This window comes from Leucoraja erinacea, chromosome 29, assembly GCF_028641065.1.
Source record: "Leucoraja erinacea ecotype New England chromosome 29, Leri_hhj_1, whole genome shotgun sequence".
Taxonomy (NCBI): domain Eukaryota; kingdom Metazoa; phylum Chordata; class Chondrichthyes; order Rajiformes; family Rajidae; genus Leucoraja; species Leucoraja erinaceus.
Window position 1 is genome coordinate 13,384,827 of NC_073405.1, and position 20,027 is coordinate 13,404,853.

Consider the following 20,027-nt stretch of genomic DNA (forward strand, 5'->3'; position numbering starts at 1 on the left):
GTTAAAAAAAAAAACATACCTCCAGATTCAGTGACAGTTTCTTCCCTATTATCAGTTAACTTAACTGAAAGGTACTGAACTCTGCTAGAGTACAGTTCTGACCTCCCATCTACCACATTGGAGACGTTCAAGTGATAATCGGGTTTTATCGTGCACCAAATGGTGTATCCTTTATATCTGCACTGTGTCATTTCTTTGACTGGATAGCACAAAAAAAACCTTTTCACTATCTCGGTACACGTGACAATAAACTAAACTGAACTTCTGAGCCAGAAAATGTGTATGTCAAACATTTGAATAAAAAGCTTTTATTTGTGTGAAAGAAAAATATGCAAAAATGATGTGAATACTCAGCTGTTCAGGTCTACAATTAGAGTAACAAAGTTCACATATCAAGCCTTTCATCAGAATTGATATGTTCCAGTGAAAAGTAATCAACCTGAAACAACAAGTCTGTTTCTCTGCCCACAGATCCTGAAGATTACAGTGTTTTCAATTTTTATTTCTGTTAATCTTTGTCAATATAAGTTAATCTATACATCAATAAAAAATAATTGGTATTTTACACTTTTCCAGGTGGATTATAGGTGACTGGTCTGAGTGCAGTAGGTCCTGTAATGGTGGACTTCGTACTCGAGATGTGGTGTGTGTCCAAAAGGTCACTGCCTCTGAGGAAAAAGTACTGGATGATAGTTATTGTACAAAAGTCCGCCCCATAATAAAGGAAAGTTGCAATAACCATACCTGTCCACCTGAATGGGTTCCTCTCGATTGGTCTGAGGTAATGTGTTTTCTAATTTTATTTATTCTAATTAAATGTAAAGTATCTTAATAAATCTTTTTATCAATGAAGTTAATGAAATGCTAGGGTGCAACACAACATGTTTTAATTGAGAATAAGAAGAGGTTTTTTTAAATAAAGTTCTAAATAGCAGAAGCAATTGAACTGTGATGCAATCTTGATATGAAATACTAGGGTGCACGGATTGACCAAATGGTGCCAGCACAACAACCTGGCTCTCAACATCAGTAAAACTAAGGAACTGATTGTGGACTTAGGAAGGGGAAGGATGAGGACCCACAATCCTGTTTATATCATGGTGGAGAGGGTCAAAAACTTCAAATTCCTGGGCGTGCATATTTCCGAAGATCTTTCCTGGACCCAGCGCCCTGATGCAATTATAAGGAAGCCACATCAGCGCCTCTACTTCCTGAGAAGATTACGGAGATTCGGTATGTCAAAAAGGATTCTCTTGAACTTCTACAGGTGCGCAGTAGAGACCATACTGACTGATTGCCTTGTGGCCTGGTTTGGTAACTTGAACATCTAGGAGTGGAAAAAACTGCAAAAAGTTGTGACCACTGCCCAGTCCATCACCGGCTCTGACCTCCCCACCATCGAAGGGATCTATCGAAGTCGCGGCCTCAAAAAGGCAGCCAACATCATCAAAAACCCACACCATCCTGGCCACACACTCATTTCACCATTGCCATCGGGAAGAAGGTACAGGAGCCTGAAAACTGTAACGTCCAGATTCAGGAACAGCTTCTTCCCTACAGCCATCGAGCTATTAAACAAGACAACAATTAAGCTCAGAACTACAACAGACTTATTATTATTATTGCACTTTATTTGTTTATTTATTGAGTATGTGTGCATGTGTATATATCCACACTAAACTTTTTTTCTCCCATTATGTACTATGTTTACATATTCTGTTGTGTTGCAGCAAGGAAGAATTTTATTGTCCTATCTGGGACATATGACAATAAAACACTCTTGACTCTTGATAATTTGAGTTATATTCCCAAACCATCATGTTTTCTATCCTCATTGCCAGCCCCACAAAAGGACTTTCAGACCATGAGAAACAAGATTCTCTGGTCTGATGAAACCAAGATTGAACTCTTTGGTCTGAATGCCAAGCGTCACGTCTGGAGGAAACCAGGGACCGCTCATCACGAAGCATGGTGCAGCATGGTGGTGGCAGCATCATGCTGTGGGGATGTTTTTCAGCGGCAGGAACTGGGAGACTGGTCAGGATCGAGGGAAAGATGAACGGAGCAAAGTACAGAGAGATCCCTGATGAAAACCTGCTCCAGAGCGTTCTGGACCTCAGACTGGGGCGGAGGTTCACCTTCCAACAGGACAACGACCCTAAGCACACAGCCAAGACAACGCAGGAGTGGCTTTGTGACAAGTCTGTGAATGTCCTTGAGCGGCCCAGCCAGAGCCCGGACTTGAACCCGATCGAACATCTCTGGAGGGATCTGAAAATAGCTGTGCATTGACCCTCCCCATCCAACCTGACAGACCTTGAGAGGATCTGCAGAGAAGAATGGGTGAAATTACCCAAATATAGGTGTGCCAAGCTTGTAGCATCATACCCAAGAAGTCTTGAGGCTGTAATCACTGCCAAAGGTGCCTCAACAGATTACTGAGTAAAGGGTTTGAATGCTTATGTAAATGTGATATTTCAGTTATTTCTTTTTAATTACTTTGCAAATATTTCTGAACACCTGTTTCCGCTTTTTTGTTGTGGGGTATTGTGTGTAGATTGATGATAAAAAAAAATGAATAATCCATTTTAAAATATGGCAGTCACGTAACAAAATGTGGAAAAAGTGAGGGGGTCTGAATACTTTCTGAACGCACTGTATTTCTCAATTTAATTAAATCAGAGCTGTCTTATATATTATCTGCTGACTTTGTTTTATTTTTACCACCGACCAAATTTAAGAATTTGTCGAGTATAAATTTGACCACTTTAAGATTCTGAAACCTGACATTTATGTGCATTATATACTGCATATGCACTTAAAAAGTGACTATTATCTCTCTAACTCAACTTGCAATATTGCCAATCATTTTTTTACCTGAAATAATACTGCAGATTTCAACAAAGCAGCATTAACTGTAACAGCATGTAGATTTTACACGGCCCTGAAATGAAAGCATGACAGAAGGATCGGTCTTTAAAACAACTTAAGCCAAGTGATTGAGCCAATGCAGTTAAACGATTTGCAGTTTTTCACTTAAAATTAGAGTATATCTTTACTGAGACTCGCCAAATTCAGAGCTCATGACCCAATTATGCAATATATCAGAATTGAGAAAATAGGTAAGAATAGGTAATTCCAGATGATGTATACAACAGATGTGTACAACCACCTGGAAAATAAATATCGGCACTACATTTTTTTCAGCATAAAACACAGTAATGGACACATCACTCTGAAATATGCCATCACCCAGGGTTCTGAGTACAGCTGAAATGCAGCCAAGGCCCAAGGCATTTAGTCAAAATGAGTTTCACAGGGAATCCTACAAGCAAAGCAATGGGCTACACCCATCCAGCGCATCTATGCATTGAAATCCTTACACCTATATACCTTGCTGGTTCACAATGGAAGCAAAATATCTGAGCATATCATTGGTATGTCGGATACAGCATAGTCCACCACACAATTCAGTCTCCCCTGAACTCATGTATAGTATGATTTGACTGGATAGCACTCAATGTTTTTAACTATTTCAGTAGATGTGACAATAATAAACCAATACTAGGTAAGAAGGAAGGAAAATTATAAATAGTTAGATGGATCAATAGAATTGGCAGAATCCTTTAAATGTCTATATAAAATATAAGAACAGCCAAAAAAAGTGCAAGATTATTAAAGTGAAATTCTTTTGGCAATGGTAGTTTACCAGAAGTCAACAGCTCCCTAAAAATGGCAACATAAGTAGATAGGGTGATGAAGTAGACACATGACATTCATCGATCGGGTATTGCCAATAAAAGTCAGGGGGAAAAGTCATCCTGCAGCTTTAGGAGGCATGGTAGTGCAGCAGTAGAGTTGCTGCCTTACAGCGGCAGAGATCCGGGTTCAATCCTGACGACGGGTGCTGAATGTACAGAGATTGTACGTTCTCTTGACCGCGTGGGTTTTCTCCAGATGCTCTCGTTTCCTTGCACAATCCAAAGATGTACATGTTTGTAGGTTAATCAGCTTCAGTAAAATTCTAAATTGTCCCCAGTGTGTAGGATAGTGCTAGTGTACGGGGATCGCTGGTCTGCGGAATCGGTGGGCCGAAGGGCCTGTTTCCACGCTGTATCTCTAAACTAAAAACAAAAGCAGCGTAAAACTGGTTATGCCACATCTGGTGTATTCAAAGCAATTATAGTTGCTGCATTACAGGAAACATGGAGGATTTAGAGAGGGTGCAGAAATGGTTCACCAGGATGTTGCCCGGATTAGAGAATATATGCTCCAAGGAGAGGTCGGACTTATCTAGATCATTTTCTCTGGAGCGTCAGAGACTGAGACTGATTGAAGTATATAAAATTATGATGGAGTATAGATAGGATAGGTAATCAGAGTCTTTTTTCCCAGGGTAGAAATGTCAAATACTAGAGGACACAGCTTTAAATTGTGCTGGAGGAAATTTAGAGAAAATTTACATCAAGGTTTTAATACAAAGGGAGATAGGCGTCTGGAATGTGCTGCCAGGGGTAGTGGTGGAAACAGATATGATGGCAACATTTAATTGGCATTTGGACAGACATGTGGACAGCGAGAGGAGGAAGCCAGCACCACGTGCAGGCAGATGTGCAATTTAAATTGGTATTTTGGTCAATGTATATATCGTGGCCTGTTTCAATGCTGTACTGTTCTATGTTCCAAGTTTTATGTTCTAAATAAATATTAAATTATGGTGTAATGGGGAATACAGGCATTCTAGAGGAAAAATCACTTAATTTATTGTGAATTGCACAATTTCAAATTCTTGTTGATATATATTCTAATCTGTTGAAAAAAATCAGGCAGGTATTATCAAAGACATCAGCCACAAATTATTGAGCCTTTCCTCTTCTGCAAAACCTCAATTACCGGCATACTTGATAATTCTAGTGCACTCCTGCTTAGCTACTGATCATCCATAAGCTGGAACTCATCAAACCATCTGCCAATCAAAAAATTCCACTCACCTGTGTCCACCTCTTACCTGCCACACTTTCGTCCACTCTCCTCTCTTTATCCACCCCCTGCCCCCCTACAGTGTCTGAAGAAGGGTCCCGACCTGAAACATCACCTATTCCTTTTCTCCAGAGGTGTTGCCTGACACGCTGAGTTACTCCAACACTTTATGTCCCAAAGAATATAGCAGATTTAATGGATTTCTTCTTTATTTGACAGTATTAATGACAATCTATTTAATGTAATAGGCAGGCACTGCAGCCAAGTCCCTTCTTTGCCTGCTGAAGCAGTTGTTCAGTCGTTCTACACCTGACATAAAACTTTGTCCAGATCAATTCCACTTTCCCAAAACTTGGGACAAATCTAGAAAGTTCTGCCTCAAAAGCCTTGCAGAGAAATAAAGAGACATTGTTTTCTCTTGACAATAGCATCCAATGTATACAATGAAAATATGGTAAAATGTTCACTATGTTTAAAAAATTTACAGTCTTTTCTCTTTTTTAACAGTGTACACCAAGTTGTGGAATAGGTTTCCGGCACCGTATTGTACTTTGCAAGAGCAGTGATTATTCTGTGACATATCCAGCTTCACGTTGCCCTGTGAACTCCAAACCTCCCATCCGAATGCGATGTACTTTACAGCGATGTCCACCACCTCGTTGGATAGCAGGAGAATGGAGCCCGGTAATGAGCAGTAATGCATATTTGTTGTTTCACTCAGAGAAGTGCGATTGGACTGGTTACAAATTCAGATTTGAGTCGACTGAAGATATGAGGCCCCATACAGTAACAGTTTTCATAGAAGTTTGGGTTCAATTTTAAAGTTAGTTGAAAAATGATTGTAAAAAAAATTTCAATATTCAATGGCTAAAATATCATAGATACATAGAAATTAGGTGCAGGAGTAGGCCATTCGGCCCTTCGAGCCTGCACCGCCATTCAATATGATCATGGCTGATCATCCAACTCAGTATCCCGTACCTGCCTTCTCTCCATACCCCCTGATCCCCTTAGCCACAAGGACCACATCTAACTCCCTCTTAAATATAGCCAATGAACTGGCCTCAACTACCCTCTGTGGCAGAAAGTTCCAGAGATTCACCACTCTCTGTGTGAAAAAAGTTCTTCTCATCTCGGTTTTAAAGGATTTCCCCTTTATCCTTAAGCTGTGACCCCTGGTCCTGGACTTCCCCAACATCGGGAACAATCTTCCTGCATCTAGCCTGTCCAACCCCTTAAGAATTTTGTAAGTTTCTATAAGATCCCCTCTCAATCTTCTAAATTCTAGAGAGTATAAACCAAGTCTATCCAGTCTTTCTTCATAAGACAGTCCTGACATCCCAGGAATCAGTCTGGTGAACCGTCTCTGCACTCCCTCTATGGCAATAATGTCCTTCCTCAGATTTGGAGACCAAAACTGTACGCAATACTCCAGGTGTGGTCTCACCAAGACCCTGTACAACTGCAGTAGAACCTCTCTGCTCCTATACTCAAATCCTTTTGCAATGAAAGCTAACATACCATTCGCTTTCTTTACTGCCTGCTGCACCTGCATGCCTACCTTCAATGACTGGTGTACCATGACACCCAGGTCTTGCTGCATCTCCCCCTTTCCCAATCGGCCACCATTTAGATAATAGTCTGCTTTCCTGTTTTTGCCACCAAAATGGATAACCTCACATTTATCCACATTATACTGCATCTGCCAAACATTTGCCCACTCACCTAGCCTATCCAAGTCACCCTGCAGTCTCCTAGCATCCTCCTCACAGCTAACACTGCCCCCCAGCTTAGTGTCATCCGCAAACTTGGAGATATTGCCTTCAATTCCCTCATCCAGATCATTAATATATATTGTAAATAGCTGGGGTCCCAGTACTGAGCCTTGGGGTACCCCACTAGTCACTGCCTGCCATTGTGAAAAGGACCCGTTTACTCCTACTCTTTGCTTCCTGTTTGCCAGCCAGTTCTCTATCCACATCAATACTGAACCCCCAATGCCTTGTGCTTTAAGTTTGTATACTAATCTCTTATGTGGGACCTTGTCGAAAGCCTTCTGGAAGTCCAGATACACCACATCCACTGGTTCTCCCCTATCCACGCTACTAGTTACATCCTCGAAAAATTCTATAAGATTCGTCAGACATGATTTACCTTTCGTAAATCCATGCTGACTTTGTCCAATGATTTCACCACTTTCCAAATGTGCTGCTATCCCATCTTTAATAACTGACTCTAGCAGTTTTCCCACTACCGATGTTAGACTAACTGGTCTGTAATTCCCCATTTTCTCTCTCCCTCCCTTCTTAAAAAGTGGGGTTACGTTTGCTACCCGCCAATCTTCAGGAACTACTCCAGAATCTAAAGAGTTTTGAAAGATTATTACTAATGCATCCACTATTTCTGGAGCTACTTCCTTAAGTACTCTGGGATGCAGCCTATCTGGCCCTGGGGATTTATCGGCCTTTAATCCATTCAATTTACCCAACACCACTTCCCGGCTAACCTGGATTTCACTCAATTCCTCCAACTCCTTTGACCCGCGGTCCCCTGCTATTTCCGGCAAATTATTTATGTCTTCCTTAGTGAAGACGGAACCAAAGTAGTTATTCAATTGGTCCGCCATATCCTTGTTCCCCATGATCAACTCACCTGTTTCTGACTGCAAGGGACCTACATTTGTTTTAACTAATCTCTTTCTTTTCACATATCTATAAAAACTTTTGCAGTCAGTTTTTATGTTCCCTGCCAGTTTTCTTTCATAATCTATTTGATTTGATATTTTAAAATATCAATTTAAAAATAGTGATAAATGCTTGCAAGAGCCCATCAAGTAAGTCATTAGAGCCAAAAAGTATTAAGATTATTCCAGTTATTTGGGTGCTGTCATTGGAAATGCTACTTTAAAAATTGGAAGTATTTTTATATCTCTTAGTATTCTTAATTTTTTATTCCTTTTTTATGCAATTCTGAAGTTCACTTTACAGCTTATATAAAATATTTATTTTGGCAGTCATGATGGTATTTTCTTCAATGTGATTGCCTGAACATTGATTTGATGTCATAGTAAATGCTGTGTTGTTTTTCTCAGTTTTAAATAACAATGCAGGAAAGAGCTAAATATGTGTGCAAGTTGAAAATGATACTTGATAGAATATCATCAATTTAGATTGTAAACAATTCTTCAAGATGCCGTTCTTTTCCAAAAACTCTGGTTAATTGCGAATTTAATTCTGGTGGGGGGGGGGGGAACAGGACGCAGGTGGACGGCGTTCACCTACTTTTCTGCTACCACTGGTAGCATCGATCTGCATTCCTCAGTCAATATAATTGTGTTTTGACCAAGTATTAATGACGCCGCTGTAGCGGCACCTGCTGGTGCCGATAGGTAGTCGAACCCTGCGGTCGGTTACCTTGATCATGTAACTGTGGGAGGGGTTTTGTTTTTGCGCGTTTTCTGGGCTAGCTCCATTCATTACTTCGACCACCGTTGTGGTAATATCGTTTGTATTAGCTGTCGTTTGATCCTTGTTGTTTTCACTGCTTTGTTAATAAAGCTCGTTTGTGAAAATGACTGCCGTCTCGACTCGCTAAACCGCGTTCCTTTGAATAAAATTCAGGGCAGAATTTCTTAAAATTTCCTGTCATTAAGGGCTCCGGACCACGAGCACGGGCTTCTTCTGTGCAGGTACAGTCATTCACCCACGTTATTTTAAGAAGGAACTGCAAATGCTTGAACAATTAAAGGTGGACAAAAATGCTGGAGAAACTCAGCAGGTGAGGCAGCATCTCACCCACTGAGTTTCGCCAGCATTTTTGTCCACCCACGTTATTTAATAATTTGTGCCCGTCATTTAGGGATGTTATATGAATTTTAAATAAATAAGTTTGTGCATGCTGTTTTCTCTATCTCCTTCAAGGTTAGTTCTTCTGTTTGCCTTTATTTGCTTCAGTTTTATTTTGTGTTATTTATCACATTGTGGTTGTGGCTTTTGAACGATTTAAACGTATCGGATTTTTAAAATTCAAATACATTCATAGTTGCCCGAGCGCCAAATCCCTTCAGCTGTACCCGCAACTAAAGCTACGTGTGGATTAGTAGACCTTGGAGAGGCATTGACACTTTGTTTTTATGTAGAGGGGTAATAGAGAAGGGCTCCGGACTGGGAGCTCACTGACTGAATGATACAGACGTCCTGACTGAACATCACACCCTTCCGATCAATTATTTTAGGATAAGCCTTTCTAGAGAACATGCTACTTTTTGCTTTGCCCATTTCCAAAATATAGACACAAAATGCTGGAAAACTCAGTGGGTAAGGCAACATCTCTGGAGAGAAGGAATAGGTGATGTTTTGGGTCGAGACCGTTCTTCGGACCCTCCATAGATCCAGCCTGGCCTGCTAAGATCTCCAGCACTTTAAGGTTTGCTCTTAAAGTAAATCTGTGGTCCGTTGAAGAAACAACACGATAGACCACTCTGGAAGTGCAAGTTTTTGCTGCTCACTTCATATTGTCGAACACATCATAATACACTTTGAGTGAATTAATGGGGTTAGATTTTTTTTTTTTAATCTGTTGTCTAGAATTAATCGATACCCACCCTATGTACCTTATATCAGATTTAAATCTGAATTCCGAATTTTTTTGTTTTCATATTTGTCAATTTTTGTGCCCGATTATTTGGCGGCCAATCAACCGCTGTCTCTAAGGGGGTAGCGTCCAATCATCGACCGGCTTCCCTTAAAATTCCCGTCCAATCAAAAAATTTGTCTCCCTTGCAATCAGCCGCTGTCTCCAAGGACATTGTGTCCAATCACATAAAGTAGTTTAATGGTAATTAACAGCTACGGTAAAGCCAGCGGAGGTACTGACAGTCAGACGAGAGCAGGAGAGATTAAGACAATGTATAATCCATAGCACCTTAGTGTACAATTTCATAATATATACTAAATAACAGGGCTGACAGACCTTGGCAGGGAACCTGGGGCTCACCAAAATTGTTCCCAATTGGGCCCACACCTCCTAAGGCCGGCCCTATGCATGCTTTCTGGTTGCCCCATCACAGGAAGGGTGTGGAGACTCTGGAGAGGGTGCAAAGGTTTACCAGAATGCTGCCTGGATTACAGGGCATTATTTGTAAGGTGAGGTTGAACAGACTTAGATTGTTAAGGATTAACTTGACATCATGTTCAGCACAAACATTGTGGTCCGAAGGGCCTATTCCTATTCTATGTTCTAAGATTACGTTTTTAAATTTAAAACAATGCCAATAATAAGATAAGCCTGTTCCCACATTTTTCTGGCTGCACGATTTGTCCACAAACTCCTCACAGTATTATTGGCTCAAGCTCGCTCAGCTAATGACACATTTACCTCTCTATACAAGGTTGTCAAAGCCTTCTGTCAAAGCTGGCATTAGATTTAACATAAAACTAAAAACTGACCTGCAGAAATATAAAATATTAAATTGTCATCAAAGATGTCAAAAGTTTTGAATTATTAAAAATATATATTTTTAAATAATCAGGACATATCCAGAAACTCCAAGATACAAGATCAGACCAGACTGACATAACAGTATAATTTTGGGGTCCTACTATTTTTGAGTTTCACTTTTTACTTTTTGGTATGAACTATAAAATTAAGATCCTTTCGGCACACTTTAAAAAAAATTTTTAATAGAGGTAGTTCCCCTAATATCTCGTATGATATTCAACTGTTAATAAATGTCACCACTAACATAAAATGGCAATTCATCTCCTTTGCTGCACTCTGGATTACTTCATGTGGACTACATATTGTAACAAAGTGGACATTTCCTAATGGCCTACAGTACATCCAGAAGTATGACACTATTGAACAATTGTATTTTTTCTTCCAACTTGCTTGGGATAACATCTGTGACTCTTTTCTCTCATCAGTGTTCGATTCAGTGTGGTCTGGGTCAGCAGATGCGGACTGTTCAGTGCTTGTCACACATTGGCCAGCCATCAATGGAATGTCCAGAGTCCTTTAAGCCTGCAGCCATGCAACAGTGTGAAAGCAGATGTGAAGCTCTTCCAACTGAGAATCCAGAAGGTAAAACTCCATCTTTTTAGTTCTGTTTCATGGTTCTGTATCTATTCTTACAATGATTATACTAGAAAATCGATATTAAATGTTTTGTGGAAGGCAATGCAGATAGTAAGTAGCTTGCCTGGAATATCAACAGAAAATATTGGCAATGTAATGTAACATATGTAACATATGGAAGGAACAGAACTAAGGGGACAGATCAACCTGGAGCAACCTACTCACTAGAATATCTACACTAACCTGGACTGGATGTAGAAGGCTATCTCACCAGTCTCCAACATCCTCGGGTCAAATGCTGTGATCCAAAATGATGATTGGGCCACAAGTGCCAAAGTATGGGTATTGGTGAGGACAAAGCTTTCCCTGAACCCTGCCATTAAATGTAATATTAAAGTAAAAACTGACATTCAGAGAAATTTTAAAATTAAGAAATTGTCATAATTAATTTAAACAAGTTAAGAATCAACAAAAATGTATTTAAATTTTAATCAAAACACATAACATGATTGGGATTTCAGCCCCATCATTGAATTCCATAATGTATATATTTAATACATACTTTGATTTAGCCCAGTGTTTCAGATTGTTGATGGGTCATCAGAATTCTAAAACATGCATTTTAGAAATATAATTTAAGCTAAAGCCCAAGTATAGATCTCATGGAAAATTTGCTGAGATTAATCAATTACTTAGTAAGGCAATGTCTTGTTACATTTGCACTCTATAGCATTTTAGGTTACATTTCATTCCAAATATTCTTCGCTGCTTATGTTGCATAATGTCAGATTTACATAAATGAACTAGTCGCATTCTGTATGAGAAAAATAATCACAATAATATCACTGTTTCTTCTGAACATTTTTAGCCAAAGTATGTCTTGAAACAGTGAAGTCTGATCTGCTTTGTTTTTCTCCCACAGAATGCAAGGATGTGAATAAAGTGGCTTATTGCCCACTGGTGCTAAAATTTAAATTTTGTGTTAGGCCTTACTTCAGGCAAATGTGTTGTAAAACTTGCCAAGGACATTGATCTTCAGGAATCGCTTCAAATGAACAGAGTGTTTTACCGAGCAGTATGGACCAAATTATGAAACTTTGTATTCATTAAAAAGGAGAGGAAAAAAAGTTAACCAGCTAATGATGTGAACCAAGAAACCAAATGCATCATCGTAAGTCTGACCTATAACACTCCTTATAGGTTTGTCGTACAACAGCCAACTGTGACCATGATTTATTTACAGCTAGGTTTATGGACCTCATCATTCCAGTCCTAATGTTGCCTTCAAACAGCATCACTGTGGACTAATGCACAAAGCTACAAACTATGCTATCACCCATTTCCTTTGTGATGTTGTTCGGCATTTTTTTTAAACAAGTTCATCGTCTGAACAAGAGCCGATTGCTCAAAAAAAAATCATGCCTCCGTTTTTTGGTTGACAACATACCTACCGTATATAATGAGTGCTGCATAGCTATTAACTTGTTCACAAAAAGAATATTTATCAAATTTTGTAACAGTGTTTCAGTAATGGACTTTGTGAAAGGCATACATGACCTCCATTCTTTATCCATAGTAGTGCTATTTACTACAAAGATTTGCCTAACAGCTACAGCATTATAATCCCTGTGAGCCTTGGGTGCCATCCAGTTGCTTTCTGTGCTCTTTATGTTTTCTAGTGTTTCCACCAATGAATGAAGCTAACTTCAGTGTGGGACAGTGGTAATTTTTATTCTGGGTTGCACTACTGAAATAGTCATTAATAAAACATCTAATAGAACTAGCACAATGTAAATCAATATCAATAGACTGAAAAAAAATGACTGTGAAGTCCAAGCTGCTCACAGATGTTTCTGTTTTATTAGTTCAAATTGCTATATATTTATGGATTCTTAAATGCTGTTCACAAATTATGGAGTCACTGAATGATTACATCTGGTGTTATACTGACTGGACAGAAAGATTGTCACATGAGCAACTTTGCAACTAACCAGCTGCTGAAGTAGGATCTTATTCATTATTGCCTCTGTAAACATCTCAGAGAAGATTGAGATTAAAATGAAAATAGTTTAAAGTAGAAATAGTGTTTTCCTTAGCAATGATTAACAAAATATTGTTATTTGCAAAATTGCACTGCCTATCAATTTTTATACAAATTTCCAACTTCTTTATCATCCTACCTTGGATATAATGTGAGACATTTCTAATTGGCTGTGGAGAAGAAGGTCTGCTGTTCCATGTCCACCTCACATACAATCCCAATGAAACATGGTTGACTCTTAATTGCCATCAGAAATTGCCCTGCGAGTCAGTTAGTTACATCAAGAATCGGTATCTCATAATGAATATCGTCATGACAAGGAGTGTAACAGTTCAAAACGGTGCCACACTGCCAGCATTCCAGCTTTGGTCGGCAATGAGATTAGTTCATTGGTGATGTGAATGAAGCAACCATCTCTAATGGAGAATTATAACATTCGCAATATATACCAGTAGTCTCGAGTCTTTGTCAAAACAGAATTCAATTCCTGCTGTGCACTATTCAATGCAATCTTCATTACAAAATCCAAGGTTGAAGTCATCAATGGTGTAAAAAATTGTAGACCAGGACAGAGCTTCTGCACCTAGTGCCACCTCTGTTTCAAATATAGAGGTATCGGATACTTGCCATTCACAGACGTTTCCAGGTTCTTGATAGTGCAAAGCAGTAGGTGGGCACCAACCCCCGTCAGTCCACTTTCCACTTTCAGGGCACAACCCCGCCATCTGTTGGGTGATGTAGGCCCAGCATCTTCTGCACTTCTGTAACTTTATAGGTGAATTGTTAGCACGCCAGATCTGAGCGAACCATATTCACAGTCTGTATAAACTGCTGGACATAGCTTGGTTCCATTAACATTGACTACATTGCAATCTCCAATCAATGACTCTGTAAATATAAATTCTTTCCCTGTATTTCCACCCTTGTGATATGGGCATCATCGCAACACCAGCTATTTATTTCCTTTCCCTGTTGTCTGTGAGGAAGTAATGGTGGGCTATAGCCCAGTACCGCTGCAGGTGTTTTGCAATGCTCTTGGTTAACAAGTTCCAGGATGTTCACCAATAAATTATGCCAAAGTCAGGATGGTCCATGTTGAGGAGGGGAAGTTGGAGATGATGCTGTATTCAAGCAGATTCATAATCATGATTGTCAAGTCAAGTCAAGAGTCAAGAGTCAATTTAATTGTCATTTGGACCCCTGGAGGTCCAAACGAAATGCCGTTTCTGCAGCCATACATTACACACAAATAGACCCCAGACACAACATAATTACATTTTACATAAACATCCATCACATAGCTGTGATGGAAGGCCAAAAAAAACTTATCCCTCCACTGCACTCTCCCCCCCCCGATGTCAGAGTCAAAGCCAAAGCCCCCGGCTGGCGATGGCGATTGTCCCGCGGCCATTGAAGCCACGCCGGGTGGTGCGAGGTCGCACACCGGGTCTTGGTGTTGGAGCCCCCGGCGTGCGCTCGCAAAGTCCCGCGGCCATTCCAGCCGCGCGGGGCAGTGATGTAGGCCCCGCTCCAGGAGCTCTACGACCCCGCAACACGGGCGGGAGAATTCGCCGTTGCAGGAGCCCCGAAAAGCGGTCTCCCTCCAGGGATCCGCGGGCTCCCGGTGCCGCCGTCCGCAGACCCGCAGTAGCAGCCTCCGACTCGGCATCGGCAGCAGCAGCAGCGGCAGCGGCAGCAGCAGCAGCGCTCCTCCACCGCTCCAACCGTTCCGGACTCGGCCAGCCCCCCGAATCATGATTGTGGGACAGGGAGATGAGAGGTAAGTTGAGGGTGGATGGTACAGAGTGCAGCGGGGCAGTGGTTAGGTTTGTAAGAGGTGATGGAACTGGGAGGGATAGTGGGGCAGTGGATTCCTCACAGGCCTAGAAGGCCAGTCCAATGATTCATGCTTAGTTTCTGCAATATGATGATGCACGTTGCACCAGCTACTGGAGATGATGTGTGTTGATGATGATGGCTGACCAAATACATAACTGTGTCCCTCGCATCAAGGATTTTGTATGTTCTTCTGCATCTGGCTTCCCTGTCAAAGGAATGATATATTCACAATAGAGGCTGCCACAGCAATTCAAAAAATTGATTCCTGGGGGGGGGGGGTTGTCTTATGATTAAATATACTGGGTCTACACTCCCTGGAGTTTTGAAGAGTGGGAGATGCTCAATTAAAACAAAAAACACCCCTACTGGGCTCAGGAGGGTAGACATAGAACTGATGTTTTCCTTAACAGAAATTTCTAGAACCAAGGAGTCAAAATTTCAATGAATAGTTAGCTATTCTAGATCAAGATGAAAACAATTTGAAGGGGAGAGGGGAAATATTTGGAATTCTCTGCCCAGAAGGGGTGTGCAGGCTCGGATACTGAGTATATTCAGGTTAGAGCCTGGTAGATTTTTAGATGTTAAAGTAATCAAGGGATGTGGAATTAGTGCTGAAATTGGCACACACATTAACGATCTTAAGGGGCAGATGCTGCTGTTATTTCTGATGTCATTGTGCAGCTAATTAGACAAATGGAGATTATTTTTGATTGCGTCTTGTGAGTGACGATGTTTTGGTAGTTCAAGAAGTGAGACAAAATACCTGTCCCGTTTCAGCAACCAGAGTATTTATGTGGCTGATGCAGTTGTATTTCTAGTATTCAAGGTGATGGAGAGGTGGCTATGCTTGCCTCTAATTCCTAATTTTTCTAGGTTCCCATGAATGCGTGCAAAACGTTCTAAGAAATCCTGGCCCCATTGCATGCCGTTTAAATGCAGAACATGACTGATTTTATTCTGGCCTGTCAAGTGCTGTATGGGACGAATTTCCTTTGCATCTAATGTTTTCATTATTTGGCCATGATTGAAGTCTTTGCTGAATCCATGTTTCAACCCAAACTGAACCCAAACTTGTTTCTGCAACATGTTATCAATCACTCGAGTCATTTCTCAGTGAAAACATGACTGATCATTGTCCCTGCTGACAAGGAGTAACTCTCTGTTCAGTCAGTGGCACAATAATTAATCTGCCTTCTAGGTGTAATTGATTTGTACCTAGTCTTGCTGCACTGGTGAAAGGGACAAATATTATGTAACCCGGTGAGCATGTTTACAATATATATACACCATGGTTTACATACAGTTGATTTCAGTCTTCCACACTCAGAATTGTATCAGCAGTTGCATTCACTGTATGCCAGAATGTCTGATACAACAGAGATTTTATTTTGAGGTGAACTCCTAGGCTGATCTATTTTAATTACAGAGTGGGCTTGTATGATTCAATTTGGTAACAAGTAGTTTTACCTGTGTGGAGGTGGCAGCTTATCTGTGGTAATTGTGGCTATGATCAATGACCTCATCATCCCTGGATGAAGAGAGCAGTATAATATTCAGTTACATCTTCCAGTTGCATCAATGAATATTGTCTAAGGATGGAAATGTGCTTAGCTACAATGGTTTTCAAGACTGCAGAACCTGCTGACATTCGCTGGGATTACCAGTGAGCCACTGAACCCCAGGGAATAATATCCCTGAAAACGTTTAAGGGTCATGAAAAATTAGAACAAGAGCCAAAAACAAAAGTTATGCAAATATAGGCACAAAAAGCTGGAGTAACTAAACGTGTCAGACAGCATCTCTGGAGAAAAGGTATAAGTGACGGTTCAGGTCAAAACCCGAGTTTTGGCAGGTAAAACACAAAGTTTAACTTTGGTACTAACTTCTACTGTACTCACTTCCCAATATTCCATCTTAATTACTTCTTTCGTTAGAAAGGAAACATGGCAAATGGTTGGTCTTATTAAATTTGCATTTGCAGTCAAAGTCAAAGATTAATTTCTACTCTAGCATCTTTAATTTCTGTAATTCTGTAAATTATAGCATAAATGAAATAACAATAACTACATTTAAAAATAATAAAAATGCATTAAATTTCACATACAGGATCAGTTTAAACATTGCACAATATGCTTCTCAGACCATAAGAGAGGCTTGTACCACTGTAATAACAAGCCATTGTAACAAACAACATATTCCATGAAATAATGCAGGATAAACTTCAATTACCTCTTGGATTTCTCAGATGTGCTTTGGTCTGTCATTTTCATAATGTTTTAATGAAAAAATGACAGTATTCATACATAGAGCTTACATTCATTATCTTAAATTATGCAAAATAATATTTGACTGGACTACTGTCTCACTTTTATATCTGTCTAGTCTATAAATCTCACCATCAGTTTGAATTATGATGTTGTGCTTTGTTGTATATTGAAAATGTTAAGCTTCACCCATTAAAATTTAGTCCCACAGTGTTAAGTTCCTGCAGGGACTTTGTTTAAAAACTTCATACTTACCTTTCATTTGCCTATGTTGTTTCTTCAAAGGAGTTTAAATACTAATTTTACAGCTTGCCTGTTACATGTCAACAGCTGTTTTCAAAACATTCTGTGGTTCTAGAAACTAATGTAGTCCACTTGCCTTCTCAATAAGTATCCCAGAGTCATCAGTTGTCCCCCACTAATGCAGTTGCACAGGTTCATCAGTTCCATCTACTTGAATGGAATCAAGGGGCCAGGGGAGAGTCTCACACCATCTCAATAAACAGCAGAGGTCTGCAGAGTTGTCATCTCAAAATCACAGTTGAGACTGCATTGTTTCAAGCCACCTGGGAATGTGGGCTAGTTCGGACTACAGGACATTTATACGGCAGGAAACACCTGTGGGGAGTGGCAAGGATCTGGGCCAAACATTATCCATCTTTCCATGTTAATTTACAGGTAGCAAACTCAACTGAGGGAATGTCCAAGGAAGCCTCATTGTTCTGCAAATGTAGGAACAGGTGAAGGAGTCATCTCTCAAAGCAACTCACTTTAGCAGTTCCGGCATCAACCCACTCCTCAGAAATCTCTAGGAAGCAAGAGAATGCAAGCAGCCTTCAGCTTGCAGAGGTAGCACCTCCATTTATTGGTATATCAATGACACTGTCAAAGAATGAAACAATCCATTCGCAAAGCCTGGTGCTCCCATGGATTACCCTGGCAATCACCTGGGTTGCTTTGTCCACGATAGCAACACAGCAAGGCAAACTAAGATTTGTAAGAGTAGATCTCTGTAAATTGCCTTCAAACAGGAGGTCTTGGGAAAAACATGACTGCAAGAAGATCACATTTCCCTCAACAGTGAAATAGATGCAGTTGTACAAGTCACATTTGAATACATTGGCGGCGAAAAGGAACTGTTTTTGCGCAAATAGAATGACCGCCAAACTAGAAGATAACAAGATCAGAGTTTTAGTTATGTATAGATAGATATAGACAGATAGACAATGTGATATAATAACAAACAGGTGAGGTTTTATGAATATATAAACAGGAAGGAGGCGGTTAAAATAAATGTGAAACTTGCAGAGACAAGGCTGGTGAATTAATAGGAAGAATTGAACTTATGAACAGCAGATATGTTAAATCAATTGTTTGCATCAGTCTTCATTGTGAAGGATACAGCAAATAGTAGTGAAGTACCCAGCCCCTCCCTCAGTGGGGATATACCCCATGGCCCTCAGTGGGAATATACCCCTGGTCCCTCCTGTGTTTATCACTGGCTCCTCCTATAGCGAGAGTGTACCACCAGTCCCTCCCACAGTGAGAGTGTACTCCCTGCACCTCCCTATATACCCCTGGTCCTACCCTCAGTAGGCTCCCCTTCCAAAGGGAACTGACGGTGGGAGGGAAGGAGGGTGAAATAAAACGTTCTGAAATATTGGATAGGAACAGGGGACTATTCAACTATTTTTCAGGATCTGAGTGGCATGGAGCATTGCCAGCATTTATTACCCACCTGAACTGCCCTTGGGAAGATGGTGTGAGTCACCTGCAGCTGAATGGCTTACTGAATTTGTGGATATTCCAAGTTCCCAATTAATGACCAAATTTAAATTCCACAGTTCCATAAGTGAGACACTGCCATAACCCTTGGGACATCATGGAGTCAGGACATCGGGGGTGGAAGTTGTGCTGTAGATTATCAGGACATGGTGGATGGGAGCAGAAGGGATTGGAAACTTAAACATTGTTGTCGAAGAGGAATGTCAAAATAGGCAGTGTGGAGATGTGGTCGACAAATTGTTGGTAGTACAGAGAGGTTTGGAATTGAGACCAGAAGGTCGGACAGGGAGAACGGAAGATGTTGGAGGGCATGGGTCTTCTCAGCTCTGCGAGCAAGATCCAAACATCTAAGCAAACCATTGAACTGTAAGTGACATCAGGCGCTTCATGGAGAGGAGATAGATGAATGTGGGAGCAGTGAACTGCAGAGCAGGCAGACAAGCCCAGCAGGTAAAACTAGGTACATCCTCCACTCCAGAGATAGGAACAAAATAAGATAAGCCAACAAATTTCCATTAGAAACGAGGAACTCCAATGTGGGTTTAAAATAAAACCGTGCTGGAGTAACTCAGCAGGTCAGGCAGCATCTCTGGAGTACATGGATAGATGATGTTTTGGGTTGGGACTCTTGTGATTATCACAGATGGATGACTGATTATACACAGGAGGATTATAGTACCTGAAGTTGTTTCGTGATGTTTGTTATTTCTTGGTTTTTTTTCCTCTTTTTCTATTCTGTGATGTTCCCAGGCTAGTCTGCCAAACACATCTCCTGCTCTACATGCTGCAAATACCACAAGTTTTGTCTGCTTTCTTGTGGGCCTGTTCCACTTAGGCGATTTTTTTTGGCAACTATCATAGTCGTAACAGATCGCCGAAAAAACGGCAACTGGACATTGGGCCTGTCCCATTTAGGCGATTTTTTTTTTTTAGGCGACTACCAGCGAATATGGCATTAATTCACCAAAGACAACATCGGCGACAACCTAGGTCACGTATCGACCACCGACAATACCCTATGACATTCTGGCAACTGCCTACAT

The 20,027-nt window shown here is 40.6% G+C and overlaps 1 protein-coding gene across 1 annotated transcript in view; it reads left to right on the top strand.

The window, feature by feature from the left end:
• The window catches only part of LOC129711184 (A disintegrin and metalloproteinase with thrombospondin motifs 6-like), a 187,662-nt gene extending 172,486 nt beyond the window's left edge, over positions 1 to 15,176 (top strand). Inside the window, exons 22-25 of the mRNA XM_055658645.1 lie at positions 577 to 781; positions 5,488 to 5,664; positions 10,905 to 11,061; positions 11,978 to 15,176. Of these exons, the coding sequence (XP_055514620.1) occupies positions 577 to 781; positions 5,488 to 5,664; positions 10,905 to 11,061; positions 11,978 to 12,087 (649 nt within the window). The 3' untranslated portion in view covers positions 12,088 to 15,176. The remainder of the gene's footprint in view (positions 1 to 576; positions 782 to 5,487; positions 5,665 to 10,904; positions 11,062 to 11,977) is intronic.
• The last annotated feature ends 4,851 nt before the right edge of the window (positions 15,177 to 20,027 follow it).